Consider the following 26593-nt stretch of genomic DNA (forward strand, 5'->3'; position numbering starts at 1 on the left):
TTCCCTGGGGGCCGGAGCCCCTCGGCTGTGACGGAGGAGGCACGCAGCGTCTCTGTGCTCTGATGTCGCCCACGTGCTCTCCCAGGTCCCCCTCCAGCACGGGCCTATGTTCTGAGTAGAAAATGCACAACACTAGGATCGCAGACAGAATTCCTCTTCCGAGTCAACGTGAAAGGACCAGTTAAATGTCTATCTGATGCTGGGAATTCAGCGTTAGAAAAAGTCCTGCAGCCCGTCCTCGCTGCAGCGCCAGGGTTCACGACAGCGCGGCGCTGCCTGCGTCGTTCCTGTGCTCAGTCGGCCACGCTCAGGGCTGAGTTTCACGTCTAATGAAATGGAAGTGAGCTGAATTCACTCACACTCTGCACAGTGAACAGACGCTTTTAGGAGGAAAAAAGTGTTGGGTTGAATAATGGAGAAAAGAGTCGCTCATCTGATTTTGCTGTTCTTGTTGTCCAGAGAGATGACTCAGTTTAAAAAGTTAAGAGGAGGGCAAAAGTTTTCATACCATTTTATTTCCTAAGGTCATGATCACAATTCAATCCTATAAATTGCTCACTCTCTTTAGTAAAACTTCCTAACAGGTCTGGATTAGTGAAATACTAGATCAGGAAGTACTCCTAAATGTTTTGTCTTCTCAAAATATGTACACGTAGGACAAATCTAACAATACAGAAGGATGCATGTGTGTGCACCCTTCCTGCACACCCTGAGCCCATCCCCCAGAGGAGAACTTCCGACTGTTCTCGTTTTTTGCTCCTCTGATAGTTCTCTCTGTATCCCCAAATAATACACTTTTATCTAAAAGCTTCTAGATTTAATGACTTGACGTAGTATCTATTGATCTTCCTAGATTTAAAAATTAAAATTTAGTTCATCATCATTAATCTTCACCTGTCCCTCTCAGTATTTAGCCGTTTTACTAATTACTTACGATTTCAACGATACAGAATATAAATTCCCTGCTCCACTAAGCTGACTCTGCGTCTCAGTTCCTCACAGATACTGGAGACATCACACACCTCTCCTCCGCCCTTCCGCAGCTCACCTGAGGTCAGCCACACTTCTCCTTTGACAGCATCAAGGCTGTCAGCATTCGTATTTTGAAGTAAACAGCAACCAAACCTTTCTGATCACAGACTGGTTCTAAAAGTTGAAAATCAACAACCAGCATTCACATTATGCTGTATAAATATTATTTAATGCCAGGCCAAGAGGTGTGCTAACATGACACTTCATTCTTTACAAACTCAATGCCATGATCCTGTGACCACTCCAAGAAATTTAAAAAAAAACAAAAAAACTCTAGTTTTAAGATTAAATGGACCCATTTCTTTGTCACTGACTGCTTAAAAGCATGGCCTTTCCTCCCATATTTAGACTAAAATAGAAGTCTTCCCTGGGGTTTCTAATGGTTTTCTTTCTGGTAGAGTGGGGGGTTGGGGGTAACACATCCCCAGGCTGTCAATCCTTCCTCTCCCTCAGATGTCTCACACTCCTGCTCCAGTTTGGAACGACTGCTGTCTGGACCTATTCCCATTATTCCTGGGTTTGCTCTGATGCCCAGTTAGGTTGAGTCCTCTATTTCCAGAAGGCCAAGCCTGTCTTTATTGGCTATTCTTTTGTTTGGCTGGAGCACACGTCCAACTACCTTCCTAATAACAGTACTCAGGAAGCCAATCTTTCCAGGCCTTGTACATCTGAAAACGCCTTTATTCTGCTGTCACAGCTGAGTGGTAGTTTGTCAGATACAGAATTCTGGGTTAAAAAAAAAAAGTGTGTTTACCCTTTGGATCTTGCTGGCAATACTTAGAACATCCAGTGTTAAAACTGAGAAGACATCGCCGCTGTAAGCTGGACACTTCTTCGTCGATGGACAATTTTCCTCCCTCTCTGAACATTTTTACAGTCTCCTCGTCATCCCTGAAGCACTGATCCTCCACAAACGCACACCCATGGATGAGCTGCTTCTGTTACTCGTGCTGGCTGTCAAGGGGCCCTTTTCGTATAAAGACACGTGTCACCTCTGCCTCCGGGAGTTGCCTTCCCTTCTGTTTTTACACTTCTCTCTTGTTACTTTTCTCCCACTTCTATTAAGCCAAGTATCAAACCTCATAGACTCCTTTCCCATGTATCTCTTCCGGCATTCTTCTGGTCTTTGCTGTACATTTTGGAAGATTACTTCACTTGTATTTTCTTAGATTTTCACTTCAGTAATCCTTTTTAAAAAATAATAATAAATCTAATAGCCTTTTCTTGTAGTATCATTGCTGCTGCATCAGCTGCTTCCTTAGGGCTCGTGTTTTTTTTTTTTTTCCTTTCATTCTGTCAATTTTCCTTGTAAACCCAACAACCCTTTGGTTGTCTGTTCATATAAGGGGGTGCGGGGTGGGAAGGGACAGACTGGGATTTCAAAGTTGTAGAACAGATAAACAAGATTATACTGTGTAGCACAGGGAAATATACACAAGATCTTGTGATGGCTCACAGTGAAAAAAAATGTGACAATGAATGTATGTATGTTCATGTATAACTGAGAAATTGTGCTCTACGCTGAATTTGACACAACATTGTAAAATGATTACAAATCAATAAAAAATGTAAAAAAAAAAAAGGTGAAAATAGAGGAAGATGGGGATTACTGTTCTCGGCTCTGTTAGTTGGTCTATTTTTTTTTTTTTTCCCTAGAAGGGCTTCGTCTCAAATTGGAAATTCTAGACTCTGTTGTTTGACCAGGCTGGGCAGGCTTCCTTGGTGTAAACAAAAGGGAACCTGACTGTTGAGGAGGAAACCCTCCCCATCCCCAGATAAGGAGGGCTTTCCTGCGGTACCGAAACCCTTATCAGAATTTAGTTTCATATCCTAAGCAGAAACAATTTTTGCCTGTTTTGCCTAATAACACGTGCCACCTCCCTCTGCTCTGAGGACGTCCGTGCGCACGTTGTGAGCGTGTGCACTATCGCTGGGAGAGGGGCGCTGGGGGACCGATCTGTACCACAGTTGATGACCAGCCCTTCAGTCACACCCTGCTTATGGAAGCCGCGGGTCCAAGGTGTCAGCTCTGAACGGCTGCTGACGCTGAGCCTCCACGATTCCCTGAGAAAGACGGCCTGTGCCCCACGTCTTCAGACGCCATCGTGCAGCACATCTAGGCTAGGGCTTTTCAACCTGTCTCACCTCCGACATTCCAGAAACGCTGATGAGATCTCACTTGTTAACGAGGCCTCTCCCTTAGCTTGGCTATGTATTGGTTAATGACTAAACCTTTTTTCTTTTCTTGTACAGTCTGTGCTTTCATTTTGACAAGGCCTTAAAATGGGCAGATGACAAATGACAGTCTCAGTGCCTCGTGGACCTCCGTAGCCAGAGGCTTAATGGTCTCTAAGCCTACACTGGAAAGTGAGGCTCACAGGCAAAAGCTGAGATGACAGCGTAACGAGATGTCACGTACTGATGACCACCTTCCAAGGATGTTTCAAGCAAACAGAATTTGATCATTTGCAGCCTCTACAGTAATAAATTTTGTTGAGCAAAGTCCTCTGTGACTGGCCTCTATGGATAAGAATTACACAACATCTAAAAGCCATTTTGTAAGAAAGAGTTTGTCATATACTTCTATTTTGTAATCAGAGCAAGAGTTCCTTGCAGCATCTGTCACATGAGATTTCACAGAATAATTGCCCAGGAGGGAACGCAGGCCCCACACAAGTCAGTCCTCGTCTTTAACAAGTAAGAGGAGCCCCTCGAGTTGGGTGTCTGTGGCCCCGTGTCTAGGGCACGGGCACTCACATCTCGCCCACTAACTGACGGAAGAGGTAGGGCTCCCTCCCCCTCTTTAATATCTCATTCATGGGCAACTTAAAAGGCACACGTGGTTTAATATAAATATTCTATAGGCTAGACTGAAAACTACATAAACTGTAAAATAAATTAAGATTTTAGGGAAACTATGAGCGTGTGACAGACTGCGGGAACCCTGTGTGCACGTGTCCCTTTCAGGTCTGTTTTAGTAGAGAGCTTTAGAGGCACAAAGGTGATCAGGAGTAAAACCAGATCTCCAGCCTGGGATGCAGGTCTCTGTATTGTAACAGGAAAGGAAGTGTCAGCTTAACCCACCGATGCATCACTAAGACCCAGAGTCAGCGATGCATGCGCTAGAGAGGTACCCCAGCTTCCAAATGTGAAACTGTGGACAACCAGCATCCCGGCCATAACCAGTGACCCGCCACACGACTGGGTCAGCAACTTACACCCAGCCTTAACTCCAAACCTTCACAATGCAGAACAGGGCCTGTCTTTCCCTCTGACTGTTCACCTGCTCCCTTTTCGTGGTGTCTGGTTCTTGAATGTCTGTAACAGCCAGGCAGAATAACCCAAAGTTTTCAGATGTACATTTTCAGTTGCTTGCTTTTTTTTTTTAATTTCTTTGGGCCTCATCTGCTCGCCCCACGCCACCCCCCACAGGTGCAAAGTGGACGTGAGGCTGCTGCGGGCACGCACGTCTTTCTTCCTTTGCTGTGGCTTCAGCTTAAGAGATCAACCCATTCAACTGCCATGTCCCGTTCCTGCTGTCGGTGGTTCCAGGGAGCCCGAGTCCCACGCAGGTGATGTTCAGCCATCTCCTCTCCAGCGCAGTGGGTGCCCCAGGCAGCACAGAGGGGCAGAAAAAGAGATCGCTTCCCCCTTCCTTGTCTCTCTTCCCCCTTCCTTGTCTCTCTTCCCTACCCTGCGACTGCTCCCCGTCCCTAAGGCTCCTACCACCTTCTCCACACCGGTTTCTGGACGGACAGTAGTGCGGGTTGGCTGGGTCTGGCCCCTCCCACCACAAACATCACATTCCTGCCCAGAACCCTATTCCTACTCCTGGACTCACAGATCTGTCCCACTAACTCCCAGCTTTAACTACAGTCTGGTCTTCAAACATCAAGTCCAGCAGACTCTGAGGAGGCCCTCAGACGAGGACTAAAGATCCACGGAGTCAACCTCTTGTCAGCAACATTACAGTTAAAAGTTTACACACAGAACACTGTTTTCCTTTCTTTTGTACTTGAAAGCACGAAGTAGCTCATCCAAACTTCGGATTACATTAAGCTCTAGCGCTGCCCCACGGGCCTCCCCATCCTGTGGAACACTTCTACGACAAGGACACCCTCCAGGTGCCGCCCACTCCAACATCGCTCACTCCTGCGTCAGAAAGGGGACGGAATCCAAGCGCTCGCAAAACCCGTGAATGCACGAAGAACACACGCGCACGCTTGCACTGAGAAACATGTAACGCTCCGTACACGCCACATACACATTTTTTAAAACTCCAAGTTCCTACTGTTTATGCTAATAGACCAGCTGCAACTATCTCACAGCTTTCTTTTGAAAGTCGGGGTCTTCTCTTGAAACCTCTCTAGCACACGCGTTGCCAAATCTAGGTCTTCCGAGGTAAATCCACGGGTGACTGCTACAGTATCCTGTGCAGACTACATCTAAGCACAGAGAACGGAAGAGAAGCACGTATTTACTAAAAATGAGTACAAAGCAAGAAGCTGGCCGCGCTAGCCTTTCCCCAGGTCTATCCTATTCAGTGATATGATTCAGACAATTAACTCTTTCCCAACACTGAGAAACTTCCCTCGTAAGAGAGGGATTCGCTACAGAAATGCTTAACTGTCCAGAGGGCTGAATGCAGAAAGATGGGACAGGGTCAGAGAGTGACCTAATACAAAAACCATGCAGTGGCAGATCTAAATATAAATGCTCAAATTCTCCATTTCACTAGCTCATCATGAGTGAGAAAATACGCAATTTATTTTCAATACATAGCTCTTCCAGCAACATTTAAATTTTTATAGAAAACAATTGTCTTCAATGATAAAGGTATATTTTATTCTACATGAGTGAGTTTTAAAATGTAATGCTTCAAGTTTAGTCATCTTCTAACCCTAAAACTGTTGCTTTAAAACTACAGAAGAGAAAATGACATACTTTGCTTGCTTTTTTAAAATAAACCTACATTAAATAAAAAATCAGTTGAAGAAACATTTTATTTCAGTGCCCTTTTACGATACACACCGTCCAGTAACTAACTGGCTTTTAACACTCGGGCAACTGGGAAGGATTCCTACAATTTTAAATATAATTCAGCCAACAGAAAAATACCGCCAAATACCTTTACAGCCTGCTATCCAGACCTGTATAAATTATGTCTCAAACACTAACCAAGAGAAGACGAAAAGGGATCACCTGGCAGGGTTTGCAGGGCAAGTGTGGTCCGTCTCCGAGCAATGGGGTCTGAAACTGCCACCAACTGGACACTTTCACTGCAATCATAGTATCACCTTAGACTTGAGAAGGATATGCGTCTTTAACCAATTAAAATTGTGTTGAAGGTGATAAGCAACTGAAATTGGTTCTGATTAGCGTAAGGAAAGGAGGATTTCTGGAAGGCAACGGGCAGGCACCAGTCAGGACACCTGGCTGGGCCACAGTGGGTCGTGCTCTGGGAGAGGCCCGTGGGGGAGCCCCCACACCCGGGGGCGGCGAGGTTCCGTGCCCAAGGGCGGGAGGGGGGACTCCGGCTCCCTCCCTAGCAGGAACAGGCCCGGAGTTCCCCTCCTGGAAACTGGAGTGTTTTCAGAAAGGAGAATGCTAGGCAGCCAACAAGCAGCGAACGTCTACTGCAACCATCAACCATCCAGCAGCACTGCAACGTTCCTCAGTGTCATGCGATGAGTTTCAGCCGCCTTCACAGCTGCGGCTCGAGGGGGGTGGGGGTGGGGGGGCTCACACTAGACGCTCCCTGCAGGGGAGTCAAGGAATAAACACATTCTGTCTGGGCTCTGCATAGAGTTTCTGCACAATTCAGACTGCGATCAATGTGAAGACAGACTCAATCTGTGACAGACGCTGGTACAGCGTATCTGGCGCTATACGTGGCAGCTGTCAAATCAAACACTAACTATTCACCCACGAAAACATACTTGTACACAAATAAATTCGCCAGCTAATATTCATCACTTTGCTATAGACAATAGGTCTGTTTCAACACTTTTCAAAAGACATAAACTTTATGAAGATTCTAATACGATCAAACCACCTTAAAAAATGCCACTGTATAAACTGGGTATCATATATGGAGAAAAAGCTAAATATTAATAATTCAAATATTTATTAGATAAATGTTTCAAAACACTTCTTTAAAATAGTAAGCTCCCTTTCTCTAAATACTCAGTACTATGAAATATGGAAACACCCCTTACACAGAGTACCTCAGATTTAACATAACAGGACTTTGTCTGTTGGAAATGATGCAAAAAAAAATAAATAAATAAACTGGAAGTTACAGCAGCATTCATCCGAACTCAATCATAAAATACTTCACAACAAATTAAATACAAAAAAGCTTGCTTCCAAATGGCGGCTGCAGTTTTGCGCATTTGCTCCCAGAGACAATTAATGCATGCAGCTGGCGCTAACCTTCAGTGAGTTTCAATCAAAGCTTGACAGCTACCAGTTACATTTCACACGGGGTAATTATAGCAAATGGCATTTAGGCTTAATGTTCTGCCATTTTTCTTTCTGGAGTGTAATCAACAAGATATTAAGATTGCGTCTGCTTAGCTTTTCTGTAATCTTCACACTGACAAAAATAAATATTCCACCACGAGGCGTTTGCTGAAGTACAGGTGGGGAAAGAACACCTGATGTTCAGCAGGATTTTCCTCGCGACAATCACTTCGACAAGTGATGCATTTATAGCTTTTCTGCATAATAAAATGTTAGTTCTTTCATAAAAAAATACAAAAGTCTTCACGATGCCTCTCATTTGCTACAACGCCTAGGCTTTCTGACACACCTTGTACTAGCATGTAAGTGTTGGCGTGCAATGCTCGTGTGTGTGCTCAGCACGGAGAACCCACAGCAGCTCCCCTGGAAGGGCCATGTGGGTCTGCAACCTGGAGCTCCTACACATCCTTCACGTGGTGGGACAACAAACCAGACACTAGGATGCAAACACGTGGGCTGGACTTAACAGACCAGGTGCCTACATTTTTAGAGTATTTAAAATGCTAACTCTTATATCTGAATGCACTTTTAAAACTATATTCTACGAAAAATTGCACATGTATTATATATATGTTATATATACATACATATCTATATTTAATCTCATTACACCTACACTTGCTGAAGTAAACTCAGGCTGCTCTTTTAAAATTCTGCCTACCTGCTGTCTGCATCTGCCATCCCTGTGCTGGACCGACCAGCACATCTCCAGAGTCAAAGTGGTCCAGAAGCGGTGAGTGCTGTGGGTGAGCCTTGCTCCTTCCTGCGCCTCCAGCGTGCTCCAGAAGAACTGGGGTGAGGGTGCCAGCACACTCGCCACCCCTGCTGAGGAGGCCCTGGGACATCTCGTTATGTCTTCCCAGATCACCTCTCCCCCACTGTCCCCCGTCCTAATGGGCTTCTGGTTCAGCACGCCTTCTCTCCTCCTTTGCTTAATTTTGTCATCGCCACACTTACCACTATCTAACGTAACTACGTATTTTATTTATTTATCAGTCTGCCCCCTCAAATGTAAACTCCATAAAGGGTTTGGTCTGTTTAATTTTCTGCTATATTTTTCCAGCCACTACAAGTGCCTGGCACATAATAAACACTCAGTAAAACACTAGGCAAAGAAATGAATGCATCTCACAGACGTATAAACCAGAAAAAAAAAAAAAAAAACTACTAGAAACATCAGGTCAGACATACCAGGCATAGGACGTACTGTAAAGAAAAAGAAGAACAAAATGCTGGGTACACAGCACCCGCACTGGACCACCAACTATAGCTCCCAAGGGAAAGCGGTGGGAGACGGTACAAAGACAGCAAACTGCACCAGTCAGGCTTCTTGGCCGCTGGCAGCACAGACCCACTCTGGCTGATTTACACACAAGAGAGGCTTACTGAACGCTTTCTGGATGACTCCAAGAATTACCAAAAAATGCTAAAGAACTACGTTTACTAAACAGAACCAAGAGTCACCACGAGCCAGGATGGCAGCCTCAGCCCACAAAGAGAAGGCTGCGTCCAGTAAGGACCCAGGCCCTAGGACGCAGACAAAGTCCCCATCAAACCTTCACTGTCCCTACTTCTGATGGTCCAGCTTTAAACTCAAAATCCTGGGCAGAAATCTCTGCTAGCAGGTACCCACTTAAACCCATTCAGGAGGGACCCACAGACTTAGAAAGGGGTTCAGATGCGCTGGGGGGGTCAAAAAAAAAACAGGTACATCACAATAGTGGTGTAAACAAACTTTATCTGGTACAAATACCAAAGAGAAAGCTCTTGCCTGGAGTGCACATACTTCCTGATACCTGCATGACAAAGGCTTCTGCGACAATGACCAGCATAGAAGCGTCAGGGAGGTGGGCTGCTCATTAGCGCTGTGTGTGAGAACAGGCTAAAATGCACACGCTAAACCTCACGCATTTGCACAGCAATGTGGATTTCTGCAGTATCAGTTGGCATTGGAAATGTTACACTTACTTCAAGTGGCACAAAATAAAGGCACCAAGCTGAAGTATTTTAAACCCTCTACGTCTCTATTACTCAACCGAAAGGTTTTCAAAGCATCAAGAACAGCACGCATGTGCGGACGTTCAGGAGCAAACATCAGCCAAAATGAATCGCACAGTGACCCAAATAACAGGGACTGGGAGGGGCTGGCTGCTCCAGTCACAGAGCGCTCACTGGCTCGTGCGAAGTCAGCTGTCCACACTTTAAAAGGGTCTGAGCTCTCTGACCGACACTCCGGTTTTTTTCTGTTTTTTCCCCCTGCAGCTTTAATTTTGGGGCAGCCACAAAACACAAAAAAACTCCTGAATCTTAATCTACTTTCTTTTCTCTCTTCTCGGAGGTGTGAAAGGGCTGGCCAGGTTTGCTGGAGTCCCAGCAAGACAACCGCTCCTTTCTTGTTCGGTTTCCTTAGGCTCAAAGGATGGGGCGGAAGAAGCCCCTCTCAAGACCTGCTATTCGGAGGAGGGAAGCAGGTTTCACGTGCTCCCTGGAATCCGAAGAATTTATCCCCAAAAGGCACTGAAACGTGCCTAGTTAAAAACAAACTTCAACAAAGAAAGCAACAGAGGGAGAAAACAAATGTACGAAACACACAGTTAACCAGCAGAGACTTGTGCAAAGAGCAGACAAGCATGATTTCTGGGTAACGCTCCTAAAAATCCCAGAAAGTAAAACATTCAGAGAAACCCAATTTATCTCATTCAAGGAACAGATATTGAGCGCCTGCACCTCACAAGCTCTGGGCCAGAGACGCTGCTGCCACAAGAGGCAACAGAAATCCCGGGTGCCCTCCCCGGAAGCACACAGGGCGGAGGACGCCGGAGGGCACGGCCAGACCGGCAGAGAGAGCTGACTTGTTACAGTAAGTAAACAAGGAGGCCATCAGACTAGGTGGCTCTGAACGCCTAGGTGGCCTCCGTACACAAACCAAAATCTAAGCCTGTAAATGCCTCAAAGTTACGAAATCAAAACACTAAGAGCAACGATCACAACCAAACAACTAGGCTATCAGCCACAGCCAGTCAATAGTTTCCTGATTTTGCTTCCATCTTTTCTCTGTAGAAGTCTCTCCCCAGCTTCCTGTTGGCGGAGTGCTCCTAACTCCGTCTGGCTTGGCCCAAGTCAGATCGATTTTTGCTCAAATGAAGTCTTAAAATTCCGAATACGCCTCAGCTTGTCTCTTAACAAATTACCAACTGGAAGAGAACAGGATGTTATCAAGGTCTCACTCCAGCACCTAATGATGTGATCTTAATACAGGTTACACAGAAACACCCAAATCCTTTCAGAGTTTAGGACACTTACCTTTCACAGCATTCTCAGCTGTCAAACTTACGAATAAACAATTTAGCAAAAACTCTAACTGCAAAGTCGAGTGTATGAAAAGTGAAGGGAGAATGAAGGAAATAAATATCAGATTGGCAGCTCAACATCATTTATGTCTCTGAAAAATAAAGAACTTAAATTCATATTGAATAAACCTACGTAAATCGACAACAATGCTAAGATGAAAATGGACCTTAACGCAGAAAAGCGCCCAGAAAACAGACAAATACACGAAACTGAGGCACAGCACACACTCCGAACCCGCAAGACTTCCGTGCCAGGCTGCACCCTCGCTTCAGTGCCACAGTCAGGAAAAGCTCCTGTTCGGTGAAGCTCTCTGGACAATCCCGCTGGAATACACTTCCCGAGCAGGTCAGGTGATGCTATTCCCACGACATGCCGTCTTGGCGGAATTAAACAGAAGCAGGTACCCCCAACCACACAGAACAGTGACAGTTTATCAGGTAAGGAAGGGGCAGGGGGAGCGAGGGGAAAAAGGACACTTACCAACACAAACCCGTGAAGCTGGACACTGCGGAACTGCACCCCACGCGTGCTGAGACTCCTCATCTACCAGCACACTTTTAAAGCACGTGTCCATTAACCCCCTTCATCCCCACGATGTTTTATATTATAAAACACTCACACCTACTATCACATTTAATGGGTCAGGAGACGAAGGCACAGGGCGGCAAGTCCCTTTCCCACGGCCACGGAGCGAGGGTTCAGCCCACTCCAGGATCCACATGCAGCGACGTTACTGGTTTTATAATAGTTTGTATATTTATTTTCTCAATCTCTTTCTGAAATACTGAACTGATACATAACTGATTTCAAAGTGCTCATTTTAAATTATCAGCAATTGTAGGACTTGCAGATAATTCATTTTAGAGGAATCCGATGGTTACTCCTTATTTTCCAATCACCTGCTGCTGGCTAGTGAATGGAACAGGGAACTTCCCCAACTGTGTTTACAGATGGCCACAGGAAAACAGAATTCAAAAATACGTATATTAGATGAGGATTCTCAATCACTTGAGCCAGCAAATCCTGCCACGGCATCAGGTAAAAGTTTGATTAATAAACAGCTCCTTGCTTTTCACAAGGTATCAACTACTTTAACAAGCCAAACCTTCAAGCTGAACAGAAACCCCATAATTTATCATTTAACAGGGTGACCATGACCATTTCCAGACGCTTCCTCTGCCTCTGAAATGCTCCTGACCAAGGGTAACTATTAACAGGTCAAGAAACAAATTAATTCCAGGGCACTGGAAATTATGCTCATGAGATGAAAAGTGGCCTTGCTGACAGTGCATCACTATTTCTAGACAGCGCACTTGAACATCAAATAAATCTCACATCATGGAGATGTGCCAAGAGCCAGTGACCTAGTTTCATTAGGGTGGGAAAGAAACAGCAATCTGTCCTTTGAGACTGGTACCAAAATAGCTTCCCGAACGCAGAGCTTCACGCTTTTTTAAGGTTTTAAATAATCTTTCCATGCAAGGGCAAGAAGACTACTCATACTCAGAGCCAGTACCAAACAGGAATGTCCTTTATGTACCCCCGTCGGTCAGTGCTAGCTCTCGTAACGCTACTGATATTTTCAAAACTTGGAAAGAATTCAGAACCAGTAAAATTTAATAAGAAACTGTTTTCAACATCTAATAATTGCCTAATGTAGGCAATCGTACCACACCAGCAGACCAGACTATTTTTGAGAAACTCTATAAAGATAACCGGCTGCCTTTGCCAGCGCCACACCCAAAGAAACATGCAAGCAACAATACACACAACTATTTTTATTGAGGTAGCTTTATATTACATGGACATAAAAATATAAAGAAACACCGCACCTACGCACAGCACCATAGAAACAAAACCTGGCACAATAGAAACCGTCAACAGTCAAAAGCAGTCACTTTAGGAAGAGCTGGGGCAAGAAACAAGTCTGAGAGACACTGGGCCTGTGAAACCTATTTTTCCCTTCCTGAAATGAAGAATGTGAAAAACAGGACATAGTCACCTCTTAGAAGAGTTCACTGTACAGCATCTACAAACTGTACGACGTCTACAAGACACACACTTAAAACAAAGCACCTCGAAGGCAGAAAGTAAAAGGCTGGGAAACACACCACAGGCAGGCGACGCGCAAATGGGTCAGGGGCTCACGGTGCCACAGTCAGGCACAACCCAAGCGAAGGCAAAACGCGCAACAGGCAAACGGGGGCGGGCCACGCTGATGCAGCCGCGTGAACCGCGGTGAAGACACAGGCACCAGAGGCACCAGAAGACCCGGGAATGAAATGCACGCACAGCTGGCCCTTGAGCGACGCAGGCTGGAGCCGTGTGGCTCCACTTACACGAGGCTTTTCTTCAGTAAATGTGTCCCACAGTTTTACCTGGTCCGTGATTGGTCGAAGCTGAGGACAGAGAACTGTGGATACGGAGACCAACCGTAACGTTATTAGCAGACTTCCGGCTGCATGGGGGTTGGCACGTAACTCCTGAGTAGTTCAAAGGTCGCGTATACAAGAAAATAGGAGAGAAAAACAAGAAACTGACAGAAACACAATAGCAGTGGATACTTGAACATACGTCTCTCCAGTCTGACTGATCAAATACACAAAAACTAGAAAACAATATAATTAATAAAATACATTATGTAAAACTATGTCTAAAACCTTACAAACAAACACGATACTTCCTTTTCAAAGGCCATGGAAAACATTTACAAGTCTGGCCAATGCAATTGTTATACAAAATGAAACTGCTATCATTTCCTAAAAGCAGTGCTACGGAAATTATATGAAAATAATGAAACTAGAAATTATTAATTAGAAAACCCTAAAAATAACTTGGAAACTAAAACACAACAAAACAACAAGCAAACACACAGACACACAAACCCTACTCTTAGGTTAAAATTCAGTAAGAATAAAATGCAAATCTAGAAAATAATATAAATCCTGTCTGAAAATAAATGGTAAGCAGCTAAAATTAGCTTATTTAAAATACAAACTCCTTCATCAGTAATAATGAAGATGAACCAACTAGACATTTGAATGTTTAAGTTACAAAGGAGCAATGAAAGCACCAAGGCAAAGAAAACGTAGAATAAATGGCAGGAAAATGCAGAAAAAAGGCAGGAAGTCATAAATTAGAAAAGAGAAAAAAAGTAAAAGGAAAAAAAAAAAAACAAACCCGTAAACCTAAGAAGCGGTTCTGTGGAAAAGCAAATTAGGAGGAAAGGAAAACAAAACTAGGAACTAAGGAATTAATAAGGGGAAAGAACCAACTATGGAAGGAAACTTAGCACATTTTGTAAAACATGATATACTAGTCTGTGTCTGAAAACACGTCTACATCTGAAAATCTGGGTGGGATATGACCCGAGAATTGTCAGTTATTAAAAGGGTATTTTGTATTTCTCTGTGCTCTACCATATAAAGTTGTGTACCTATTCTGATCTTGTGGTAGCTTAAGGGGAAAAAGAATATGAAAATGAATATATGTCTATTCATGTATGACTGAAAAACTGTGCTGTACGCCAGAAATTCACACAGCATTGTAAATCAACTATAACTCAATAAAAAAAATTTTTTTTTTAAAAAGGGTACTTTAAATGTCAAAATATATTAGGACACAAAAGTAAAATTAATACAAAATTTCACAGGTGTTATTTAATCCCAGTATTGTTTCAAATATCCTAGAAAGCAGATAGTTAATAAAGCTTCCAAATCATTTTCAAGATGCTAACATGTAACTGCTACCAAAATCTCACCAGGTAACAAATGAAACAAATCTTCAAACTAATCTCTTCTATAAAAATGGATGCAAAAAATACCATTCCAATATAGGCATACAGAATCCAGAAGTCCCATTAAGCCTGAAACAGCAGTACACCATGATCAGAACAGTCTGTTCCAAGAAAACTAGACTCTTTCAATAATAGAAAACCTATCTAAATAATTCAAGTATCAAGAAATGCGACACTATCAATATGTCAAGATACTTCCATCATAGGATTATGGATGTGTATCTCAGAGCAGAGGCCAGGAGAATGCTTTCTGGTGAAACACCACAAGTTTTCCTACAGTGGAGTTATATGTAAGACAGAAAGGTGAGATATCTAAAATAGACCATTAAATCAAAAATTCCAACTCACAGAATGGAATGTATAATATGTCTATATTTTTAGGGAAAAAAATCTATAAAGGGCTGTATTAATATACTGGTAGATGCATTTTAAAATCCGAAATGACAGGCATCAAACCATTAACGATAATTACTTACTGGGACAAATATTTCCCTCTTGGTTTAATCAAAATTAAGAAACTGCTTTTAAGAAATCTGTCAACTGCTAAAAGATTAATTCAATTCTGAAACTGGCCCAACTGCCTCCCATGATTATTTTTACTTCTAGTCATACATTATTAGTGATTTTATGTTTTCCTTTTCTAAAATAAATAGCAGTATTACTTTGGTGTTCGAATGCTCTAGGAGTTAAATTTTAAAGTAACGCCATTACTTTCTGATTAACTGAGGTTGGCGCCTCTTACAGAAGACTTCCTCAAGGGGACCTGGGCTCTGGGGATGGGGTGTTCAAGATCCCCCCACTGGAGGCGGCCTGGTGGGAGGAAGGAGCAGGTGACTTTCTAACTGTGAGATATCAGGAAAGAGACAGCAGAAGATAGAGGATAAGGGGAACAAATGCGGGACAAAAACAAAACCGGCGACACACACGCAACAGGATCGGGCTCAGGGCTGCCACCACTGGTCGCCATGCCTAGTCATCAAGAGGGTCATAAAAGGATGTTCACCAAGTGCCACGAGAAAGTGAAAAAATAAAAGCGAAAGGGGGGACACGTGACTGTAAAAGCACATCCTGGCTTAGCAGTGTAATTCTGTGCGCAGCAACAAGCTTACTTAATGGCAGCCAATTCTACATGCAAAGACTAGAAATCTGAAAGTTAACAGGACTTTTTCAGCTCAGCCACAATCACCACAGGGGTGCACATTTCCGAGAAACAAGTAACTAGTAACACTGGTGAATCTGCTTCAAAGGAAAGGTGGTCCTTTCACATGCCCACGCCAAACGCCTTTTACGATTGGTACCCGTAAGTCTGATGTCGCCTTTGTGGGTAACTAGACATAGTTTGGTGACATTTCAGTGAATGAAAAAAATAGCAATTGTCAGTCTGGGTGCACAGAACTTCTCTGATTAAGTTTTTGGTCATTTGACAAAAATAATGCAAGTGAGTCCTTGCTCAAGGTAAAAACATAAGAGCATCCTGGACTCACGTCGTCCCACAGACACATCAAAGCTACAGCTAAACAAGGAGCGCTTTCCTCTAGAAGGAACCCCTAGACTCCCTGAGTGATTCCTCCACACGGAAGCAGGTAGGAGAGCCTGAGGCACAATGTGGCCGCCAACCCCACCCGCACCCAGTGACACACTCAGGGGGGGACTCCCAAAGCTCCCAGCTTCTCTCTGAGGAGCAAAGGGTTTGAATCCCACATCAGGCATGCCAACTTTTCAGCCCTGTGCCTGAGATGAAACCCCAAATATCTGGCTTTGAAAGCAGGCAGGCTCGTGTCAACAACAGCAACGGGCACAGCGAACTGCGAAGGCGTCCTGGGCTCGCACAGGCCCGTCTGACCACCCGCGCAAACCAGCGCCCAGGCAGCTGGCTGAGAAGCGCCCGGTCTCTCTGTGAGAGCGGCCTATTTGCTTATCTTAAAGTTTCAGTCCCAGGAACACGTGCCTAACTCACTGCACATCCGGAGGCAATACCACCCCAAGACCACCGAGACCAGGGGTGCCACCTCTGCACTCTGCCTCTGCCTTGCTCCAGGCCACCAGGACCTCCCAGGAATGAGCCTGTGCTCACATCTGGCGCCCTGGTTTTTGCAGACACTGCCAAGAAGATAACCCCGGAACAGCAGGCTCTGAAGGCCACTAAGCTTATATTCACTGGCCCCACAAGACTGTAACAAACAGAGAAAGAGTTCTTAACCAGCTCTCCACCCCAGGGCACAGCGGAGGCGCAGCCGAATGGAAGGTCTAATACTTCTGTGAAAGAGGCCAATTAGCTTGTCTTCATGGCTGCAGAGGGAGGGCCAGCTTCTAATTAAACACACATCAAAGGGTCTACTACAGTCCTCTCCAGACACTCGGAGGCTGGCAGGTACCGTCTTCCCACCCTCCATCTGCCCTGCTCCAGGTCTCTGCTGTCTCTGAGAAAGGACTTGTACACACACCTGTCACCCCAGCTTTTGTAGCTGCTGCCTAGCGGACACATCCCTTGACTGCCTGGATCTGTGGACCAGCTGGCCTTGAGTTTAATGGTTCAAAAGGACAACAGCAAAGAAAGAAAGAATTCCTAACTGGCTAGCACCCAAAGGCAAGAAATACTCATCTCCCAGTCTTCCCCTGGAAGAAGCATGTTTCCACATCTTACAGCTATTGCCTGAGGGTCTGGCTTCCAATCAGCCTGACTCCAGATGCTGACTGAGCTCCTCCCCGTTGAGACGAGACAGGTCCTGGCACTGCCTCAGCCACCGGGACCCACTAAGAACAAAGCAGGTGCTTGGACAGACCAAGGGTTTGAGAGACAACAAACAGCCAAGGCAGGGCTGATCAGTAAGGTTCATCTCCCGGACTGGAAGAAGAGGCTGTTTTGTCTAATGCATAAAGACTAACACAGAGAGTCAAGGAAAGTGAGAAACATTAAAAAAAAAAAAAATCCAAACAAAAAGACAAGATAAAACCTCAGGAAAAAAGACCTTAACAAAACAGAGACAAGTGACTCACCTGAAAAAGAGTTCAAAATGACAGTCGTAAAAATGCTGAGGACAGGAAAAGAATGAGTGAATAAAGAGGAATTCCCACAAAGAGAAAATTTAAGATATCCAAACAGAAGTGACAAAGCTGAACACAGTAACTGAACTGGAAAGTGCACCAGAGGGATTCAACAACAGGCTGGACGAAGTAGAAAGGAGGAGCACTGAATTCAACGGCGGGGCAGTGGAACTTACCCAGCCAAAGCAGCAGCAACAACAACAACAACAACAACAAACGGAAAGGAGTAAAGAAACCCTGAGAGACTTGCGGGACAGCAGTGAGCGCATCGACGCTCACATTACAGGGGACCCAGCAGGAGAAGACAGTGGAAACGGGGCAGAACTCTTATTTGACAAAACAATGACTAAAAACATCCCCGCCCTGCAAGCCCAGAGAGTTCTAAAAAATACAAACCCAGAGAGACTCGCTCTAAGACATATTACAGTTAACACGTCAAAAGTTAAAGACAAGGAGAGACTCTCAAAAGCAGCAAAAGGAAAACGACTTGTTACGTCCAAGGAACCCCCGCAAGACCGTGAGCCGACTGTGTAGCAGAAACCTTGCAGCCAGAAACGAGGAACCCGACACATTCCAAACGCTCCCAGTCGGGAGTATTACACCTGGCCAGGCTGCCCTGCAGAACTGAAGGGCAGATAGAGAGTTCTCCAGGCAAGGTAACGGAGTTGATCACAACTAGACTGGCTGTACAAAAAAGGTTAAAGGAACTTGTTCCAGCTGAAACAAACTGGCAGTATTCAGTAGCAGAAAAACATATGAAAGTATAAATCTTAGTGGTAAAAGTAAATATATAATATAATTCAGAACAACCTGATGTAAAGGCAATGGTTTAATGACTCATAAAGCTCATAGGAAGGTTAAAAAAAACAAAATCAGAATAATTGTAACTACGATCATCTGTTAATGCACACACGAGAGAACAAGATGCAAAATGTAACATCAAAAACACACAATGTGTGGGAAGAATAAAAATGAAAAGATTTAAATGTAAAGATTGTAGCAATGTTTTCTTAGGTCACTCTCCCAAGGCAACAGAAATAAAAGCAAAAAGAAACAAATGGGACGTAATCAAACTTGGAAGCTTTTGCCAGGCAAAGGAAACCACGAACAAAACAAAAAGACAACCTACGAACTAGGAGAAAATATTTGCAAATGACACAACTGACAAGGGCTTAATTTCCAAAATATACAAACAGCTCACACGACTCAATGATAAGTGGGCAGGAGATCGAAACAGACATTTCCCGGAAGAAGACATACAGATGTCCCAATAGGTTCCTGAGAAAATGTTCAACATCACTAATTCTCAGAAAAATGCAAAACAAAACTGCAATGAGGTATCACCTCACACTAGCCAGAGTGGCCATCACTACAAAGTCTACAAACAACAAACGCTGGAGGGGGTGTGAAGAAAAAGGACCCTCCTGTTGGTGGGACTGTAAATTGGTGTAGCCAGTATAAAAAGAGTATGGAGGTTCCTTACAAAACTGAAAAGAGAGTTATCATATGATCCAGCAATCCCACTCCTGGGCACATACCTGGAGAAAACTCTAATTCAAAAAGACACATGCTCCCCAAGGTTCACAGCGGCACTATTTATATTTACAGCAGCCAAGACATGGAAGCAACCTCAATGTCCACTGACATGTCATCAATGGATAAAGAAGATGTGGTACGTGTGTACACTGGAAAAGTACTCAGCCATAAAAAACAATGAAATAACGCCATTTGCAGCAACATGCATGAACCTAGAGATCATCACACTGAGTGAGGTCAGAGAAAGATAAATAAATACCACTTATTGTGGAATCTAAAATACGATACAAAAGAACTTACCTACAAAACAGAAACCAAATCACAGACATAAAAAACAAACTTACGGTTACCGAAGGGGAAAGGGAAGGGAAGGGATAAATTAGGAGTTTGGGTTAGCAATTACAACCTACTACACATAAAATAAACAATAAGGTCCTACTATATAACACAGGGAACTATATATAATATCTTGTAATAACCTATAATGGAAAAGAACCTGAAAAAGAATATATATGTATAAATGAATCACTTTGCTGTGCACCAGAAACACACTGTACATCAATTATATCTCAATTTTTTTAAAGTAGACATTTAGAATGCATTCAAACTTAAGTTATTACCAACTTAAAATAGACTGTTATAAATATAAGTTGTTTCATGTTGTTTTATGTAAGCCTCATGGCAACCACAAAACAAAATTCTATGGTAGATACATAAAAGGTAAGGAGAAAGGAATCTGAGCATACCATTACAAAAAAAAAAAAAAAATCATGAAACCACAAAGCGAGCAAGAGAAGAAAAGAACAAAGGAATTACAAAACATTAACCAGGCTTGTGGTGATCATTTCACGACATATACATCTACAGTATCATCATGTTGTGTATGTGAAATTAATGTTATATATGTCAGTTGCATCTAAATACATACATAAAGCAAGCAACTGACAGGTGGGTGCAAAGGCATGTGTTTAAGAAATCATAGCACCTCCTTTCCAATCAAGATAAGGCAGCAAAGACTGGATTTACATTGTGCCTAAAACATCCAAAAAACGTTTCATGACACTGGACATGAGACAATTAAGGACTGGGAAGGAGGAAAGATGGGAAACAAGCAAGGGGAGCCCTGCATCTGCCCAACCGTATCAACCAAAAAGAGTTTCCAGGACACAGCGCAAAGAGGTGCTCAAGCCCAGCGCACGCTCTCCGCTGAAGGCAGGCTGTGACCCCAGGCCGACCCAGGCAGCTCGAGTGGGCAGCACGGAGACAAGACTCCAGCAATCTAAAGGGGGCAACTCTTTATTTAGCAAAGTGCTGACCATTAAGTGTGGGAGAAAACTCTCTGAGTCCAGGGAAAGAGCTGAAAGGATGAGAGATTGAAGTTCAATAAATGCCAAGCAAAAGGACCATGATGAAAACTACACCAAAGCACATCACAATTCAAAGTGCTTAAAACCCATGACAAAGTGATAAAGGAAATCACAAAGTAGCTCTGGGGGGGGGGGGGGGGGGGAATTACATCCACAAAGGTAAGAATGACAGCAGAGTCCTTGCCAGGAAAGAAATGCTGCTATGAAAGCAGTGAAGCAACAGCTTGGCTAAACTGAAAGGTAAGTAAGTGCCAGCCTACAATTCTACACCCAGAAAAAATGTTTTCAAATAGAGTCAAAATGTAGACTTTTCCAAACAGTCAAAAGCTGACGGAGCTCGGCAGCAGCCAATCAGCACCGCGGAAATGTTAACGGAAGTCCTCCTGGAGGAGGGAAGGGTACAAGATGAAATCTGGGTCTGACGCAAACACACAGAAGAGCTGGAAGTAACTACAGGCACAAATACCTAAGGCAGTTTCCTAATAAATTAAATCTCTTTAAAGAATAGTCAATTATTTAACAGAAGTAGTTAACCACACAATGTGGGCTCACAGCCTCTGTACAAGTGCACAGCCACAGGACAAAGGTCAGAGAAAAACAATGAATGCGTTTTAACAGTGAATAAGGCAATAAAGGTGATAAAACGGAATCATAAAAAAAATTCAATTAATGGTGAAAAGGAAAGGGGGGAACAAACACAGAGCACAGCGAAAACACACGAAAACGAGAGCTTTGTATGTAACAACAGCAATCACATTCAATGGCTAATTAGACTCAACCGTAAGACGGGGTGAAAAAGCACGGCCCGACAACATGCTGCCCACCAGAAACATATTTTAAATATAAAGACACAAACAGGTTCAGAATACGAGAATTCTAGGTTGACGGCCCTCTGCTTTCCGCACTTCGGAGATGCCATTCCACCGATCTCTGGACTCCACACTTTCTGATGTGGAATCCACTCATTCAAACCATTGTTTCCTATGTTATTCCTCTTCGACTTTCAAGATGATTATTACTGCTATTTTGGTCTTTAGTTCCAAGCATTTCGATTACGAAGCGTCTGCTCATGGGTTTCTTTGGGCTCCTCTTGACTGGTTTCACTGGACTCCTTCATTTATGTCTTTCACCGAATCTGTAAAATCCTCAGCCGTTATTTCGAACAGTATTTTTCGAACCACGCTTTCTCCTTTCCTTCTGAGGCTTTTGCGACACAAACGTCAAGCATTTGAGCACTGCTCCGTAGGCCCCTGGTGTCCAGTTCATTTCTTCAGCTTTTTGTTTGCTTCTCTGTTACTTGGACCGAGTAGCTCCTAGCTCCTACTGCTCAGGCGTGAGGTCACCCCCTCTTCTGTCATTTCTACTCTGAAACGCTGTGTATTTCCATTCTTCATGTGGGTAAAGCGGTTACTACGTCGAGCAGTTAAGGGTGAATTGTTTCAGTTGCCGCCTCTTCTCCTTACTGGTGAGGGAGGGGTTCCTTTCCTAGGTTTCTGGGGATGGCCAAACACGACACTGGACATTGGACACGTATGTGACTGCTAACAGTTTCTCAGTCACACATGCTCACAGCCCAGGGGAGGGTACCACATGGCACGCAGGACCACGTGGATACTGTGCTTGGTAACAGGGTGAAGAACAGGGTATGAGAGGCAGGCATTGTAGTGCGAGAGCGTGGTGTGCCCCTGGTTCCTCAGGGAGGATGCGATTGGTTTATCTGAATAATTTCATAGTCTGGCAGGGACCTGGAACCCCGTCTCCAGGGATAAGCAGGAATGAGGCCTGGTCTGGATGAGGGGCGTGGTTTGCTGCACTTTGGCCACAATCCACAGCTCGCTGTTCGCCATGTCTCCCGCCCCTGTGCTGGAACGTCAGCCGCAGGGCACCGTGCCCTTCCCTTGTTTGCTCACGGCTGTACACCCGGTGTCTACGCCAGTGCACGGCGCAACAAATACGTGCTAAGTTAAGTGAGTAAATGTGCCTGAAACACAGTGTGTGAGCAGAGGCGAGAGAGGTGCTGGGACCCGTGTGCAGGTCTTGTCCTCTGACGCTTACAGCTGACTCAGTCCACCACTATTTCCTCACACTCACAGCTCCCCAGCTTAAACTGCCTTGCTCCTGTTTGATGCCAACAGCTCTGTAATAACAGGGCAGCTGCGGCACTGCACACGTTTACTCTCTCCTACCAGATTTCGGACGGGCACTCCAAGGGAACACTGTCATCTCGATCCAGGTCTGTGTGTTTCCACCACAGCAACTAACAACGTAAGTTTCTTGCAAATAACTCCCCAAACATCCTAACTGGAAATAAAGCAAGTGGTCACTGAGCACGTTTACCAGTACAAAGAAACGACACTGCAGTGCATGAGGTGCGTTCGTAAGTGGACTAGAATTCAGAGGGGTCACTGGGGAATCAGCCCACTCACCCAGCAGTGCTGTCCCCTGCTCACAACACTGGTAAAAGTCTGACATTACGTAAGTCTCTTAAGAAAAGCAGTCTTATTTTTGTTACACTTTTCTTCTTCCTGAAAACAGTTATGACCTTATTAATCAGATTTGGCACAGAAAGGTCTTTTGCTATTTATGAAAAGCAAATTCACCCTCAGAGGAAAAAGATGAGTCACTGGCAGAAGATATTCCAAAGAATCAGCTCAAATTCTGATGTAAATTCTAAGAAGATTTCGACAAAGGTTATAAACAAAACTTTCCAAAATGACTACTGTGTTCAGGACAACACACACACACAGGATTTAAAAATCTGCCATTACTTCACAGACACACCTTAAAATAGAGTTCCTGGACTCCGTGCCAAGGGGCTGCGTTACTGCTAAACACAGCTTACGGTGAGCCGGGCAGGGATGTCCTGAATCGCTCACCCTGGGGACGAGACACAGACAGATCTCGGGACCCCAGTTCTGGTCCTCTGAAACCTGAGCACTCTAATTCCCCTCCTTCTTTCCTTCTTTCTTTTTAAAACAGAAAATAAACTAAAAATTCGTCTTTCCTTCTTCCTTTTTTAATTTGGGGAACAGCTGTTTTATTTCACGTTAGTTATCTGATAATTCTTATCATCGGATCCATTTTCCTATCATCCTTTCAGTGTTTCCATGAGTCACTGTGAAAAAGGTTGGTATGGCAGGACAGGTAGATACTAAATGCTTTTACCTACAGGAATAGCATTTTCAGCAATTGCCAAAGTAGAAAAAACTTAAGTCTTAAAACTGATCTGGGCAGTCTTCAGTTTCACTAAATTAAGGTGTAATTTCTACCTGTACACCCTAATCACGATGCGTATTGTATTAAAGATAAGGTTAAACACATAACTTTAACCCATTCAGGTACAACATGCCTGAAGTGTTCAAACACCGCCTTTCATTTTTACATTATTACTATCACTTCACTCATACAGTAATAACTTATTAACATACACATCCTCAAATGAAGTCCATTTTTTGAAAGAACAACTCCACCGAATGGGAATGTCTCTAAATTCTCTGCAGCAGACAAAGGAACAATTTCAGATTTACTGGGTGATGCAAGATTTCGTTACCAACGTTGGAAAAGTGCTTTCTTAAATGAGTCTTCCAAAAAGCAGCAGCTCACCTGTCTTTTTTGTGGTAAAAGAATAAACACCAGCTCCTCAGCTCCAAATCCAGGCTGCCCACTAACCCCAACCTTTGTCCAGCTGCAGAGAAACCCAAGGAAGCTGGCATGCAGCCTGGGAAGCCCTGCTCCTTCCTCCACTGGGGTCTGACGGTGCGAAAAGGCTCTCTGAGGGCAAACGCATTTATATACCCATAAAGAATTTCAAAATATCGGTGTGCTCTTTCAAGAATAATGTGGCTGCTACGATAATTTAAAAGCTAAGAAATCATACAGAAAAAGCACAGGACACAGCACAAGAAGAGAACACCAGGCAAGGCGCCCTCCATCTTCACACCCACAGAGGCTAAAAGGATGCACTTTGAATAATAATAAGCAAACAATACAGGACTAGTCTCTTTACCCAAAATGTTGCCTTTTCGACTAACACCCTTTTGCCTTATGCTCTGTTTTGAGGAGCAAATCAAGACAGGCGTGAACAATTCATACCTCCACCAGGAATAATTGCCATCTTTGTTTCAACCAGGCCCATTTTTGCAGAGGAAGCTAAAAAGGAAAGAAAGAAATTAAGTAACACCCACATCGTCAAATTCAAATATGATGACTTAAAAAAAGTTAGTAGGCTATTCTGTTTACTAATTAAATTTCTGTCACGAATCTTTTTAAAAATCCCTTTGGAAGACATTTAGTTATGGAAATACATGAACACTCTAAATGATATATATTAAGAGATTCACATAACATTTTCTGTTAAAAATTGCTTGGCAGCAAATTAATTTTTTGATGCAGAAAGACCAGGGTTGTAACTACATAATTTGACCTGATACTGCCAAGTCATGTCTGAAGGCTCAGAGTTCATTAATTATTCAGGATGAGGAGAGAGGCTGCGTCTGACAAGTAAAAATTCCTTGACTGGCTGAACAGTCCTCCAGATCAAACAGCTTAATATATCATATCAGATATGGCAACTTTTCAAGACCCAATCTCTAGTTACTCCTGACAAATGGTTTTACGGTTCTGACAGCTGGACAGGGTTCCTCTTTCCATGTTTGTTTTCACAGCTACTTTAAAACATCTTAATTATTTCTTTATTTGCATATCCAAATGTCCTTGGACGACTTTCCATACCCTAATTCCCAGAACTTGCATTCTTTCAGAAATGGATCGCGTGTAACTTGATTTGTCAATTTAAAACCCAAGGATCTCAGTCAAGAAGACAGAGATCAAAAATAGAGTGAAAAGGGGGAACGAACATATGGACTAGCAACAACAAATCCCCAGAAACATCACATAAAATTATTAAAAACATAATTATCCTGACTCTACATTTAACAGGCAGCTCCATCAGAAGGGATGTTGGGAACCAGGGCAAGAACAGTGACAAACACTGGCTGCCTGCTTCGCCCAGTCCTTGGTCCCGTGCCCCTGTCACCTCGACGAGGGACAAGGATGCAGACAGCACTGTGACCACACAGAAGGCAGTGTCAAGGACAACAGTGGCAGCACGCGGTACTCCGGCTGGGACGCCAGACCGCCTGGGTTCAAATCCCAGCGCCGTCGCTGATGTTAGACTTGCTACTTCACCTCTCTGGGCCCGAGCTTCTTCAGGCTCCACGGTGTGTACCCGTTTCACAGGGCCGTGAGGCAGACTGAGTGAGTTAACACACGTCAAGAGCTAAGAAGAGCGTCGAGCACCAGGAAATACTCAGCGCGTGGTTAGCACCCATTGTTTTTCCTTATCATTTTCATAGTCACCTCATCCAATCCTCAGAAAACCACGCAGGAAGAAAGTGAACCTCAAACAGGTTAAGTTATTATTACTGTCACTAACAATAATTACGGCTTGGGCTACACGTTTATCATAAATGAAGTCATTTCATCTTCACAACATTTCAGAGGGGAAACTGATCTAAAAAGGGCAGGACCCAAGATCCAAATTCAGGTCTGTCTGACCCAATTCCTGTTTTCCTCTCCTACTGCTAAGACTGAACAAGAGACTGAGTATAAAAGACTGTTTTCTTAACTGGGAATTTTAAAACCTCATTAAGCCCAACAAGGTGACTTTTTCTACATGTTTATTCCACAACAGGAAAAAAAATTAGTAAAATATTGGAATTATCTGAAGGGTCAACACAAACCTCATTTTTTAAAAGTTACATTTTTAATAAAATTAATTCTCACCTGCTACTCTTATATCACACGCTAAAGCCAGTTCAAGACCGCCACCTAAGGCGAGTCCGTCTATGGCCGCGATGGTTGGCACTGGAAGGTTAGCTGAAACAGAAAGAAAGATTTGATGCTTCTTCAGGAAGAGTGTTACCTTATCATGTAATTTATT

The 26593-nt window shown here is 43.8% G+C and overlaps 1 protein-coding gene across 10 annotated transcripts in view; it reads right to left on the reverse strand.

Annotated features, from left to right (window-relative positions):
* The window catches only part of AUH (AU RNA binding methylglutaconyl-CoA hydratase), a 144962-nt gene that overhangs the window by 51719 nt on the left and 66650 nt on the right, over window positions 1-26593 (reverse strand). For 9 of the 10 annotated variants that reach the window (XR_010379186.1, XR_010379185.1, XM_064482445.1 and 6 more), the window contains 2 exons: window positions 26437-26529; window positions 24745-24801 (listed from right to left, as the gene is read on the reverse strand). The exons of the other annotated variant lie outside the window; for it this stretch is intronic. Coding sequence is in view for 7 of the 9 variants with exons in the window: in XM_064482445.1 (XP_064338515.1) it covers window positions 24745-24801; window positions 26437-26529 (150 nt within the window). In the remaining 2 variants the exon portion in view is untranslated. The remainder of the gene's footprint in view (window positions 1-24744; window positions 24802-26436; window positions 26530-26593) is intronic. 10 annotated transcript variants of the gene reach the window in all.

The sequence above is a fragment of the Camelus dromedarius genome, chromosome 36 (assembly GCF_036321535.1).
Source record: "Camelus dromedarius isolate mCamDro1 chromosome 36, mCamDro1.pat, whole genome shotgun sequence".
Classification (NCBI taxonomy): Eukaryota; Metazoa; Chordata; class Mammalia; order Artiodactyla; family Camelidae; genus Camelus; species Camelus dromedarius.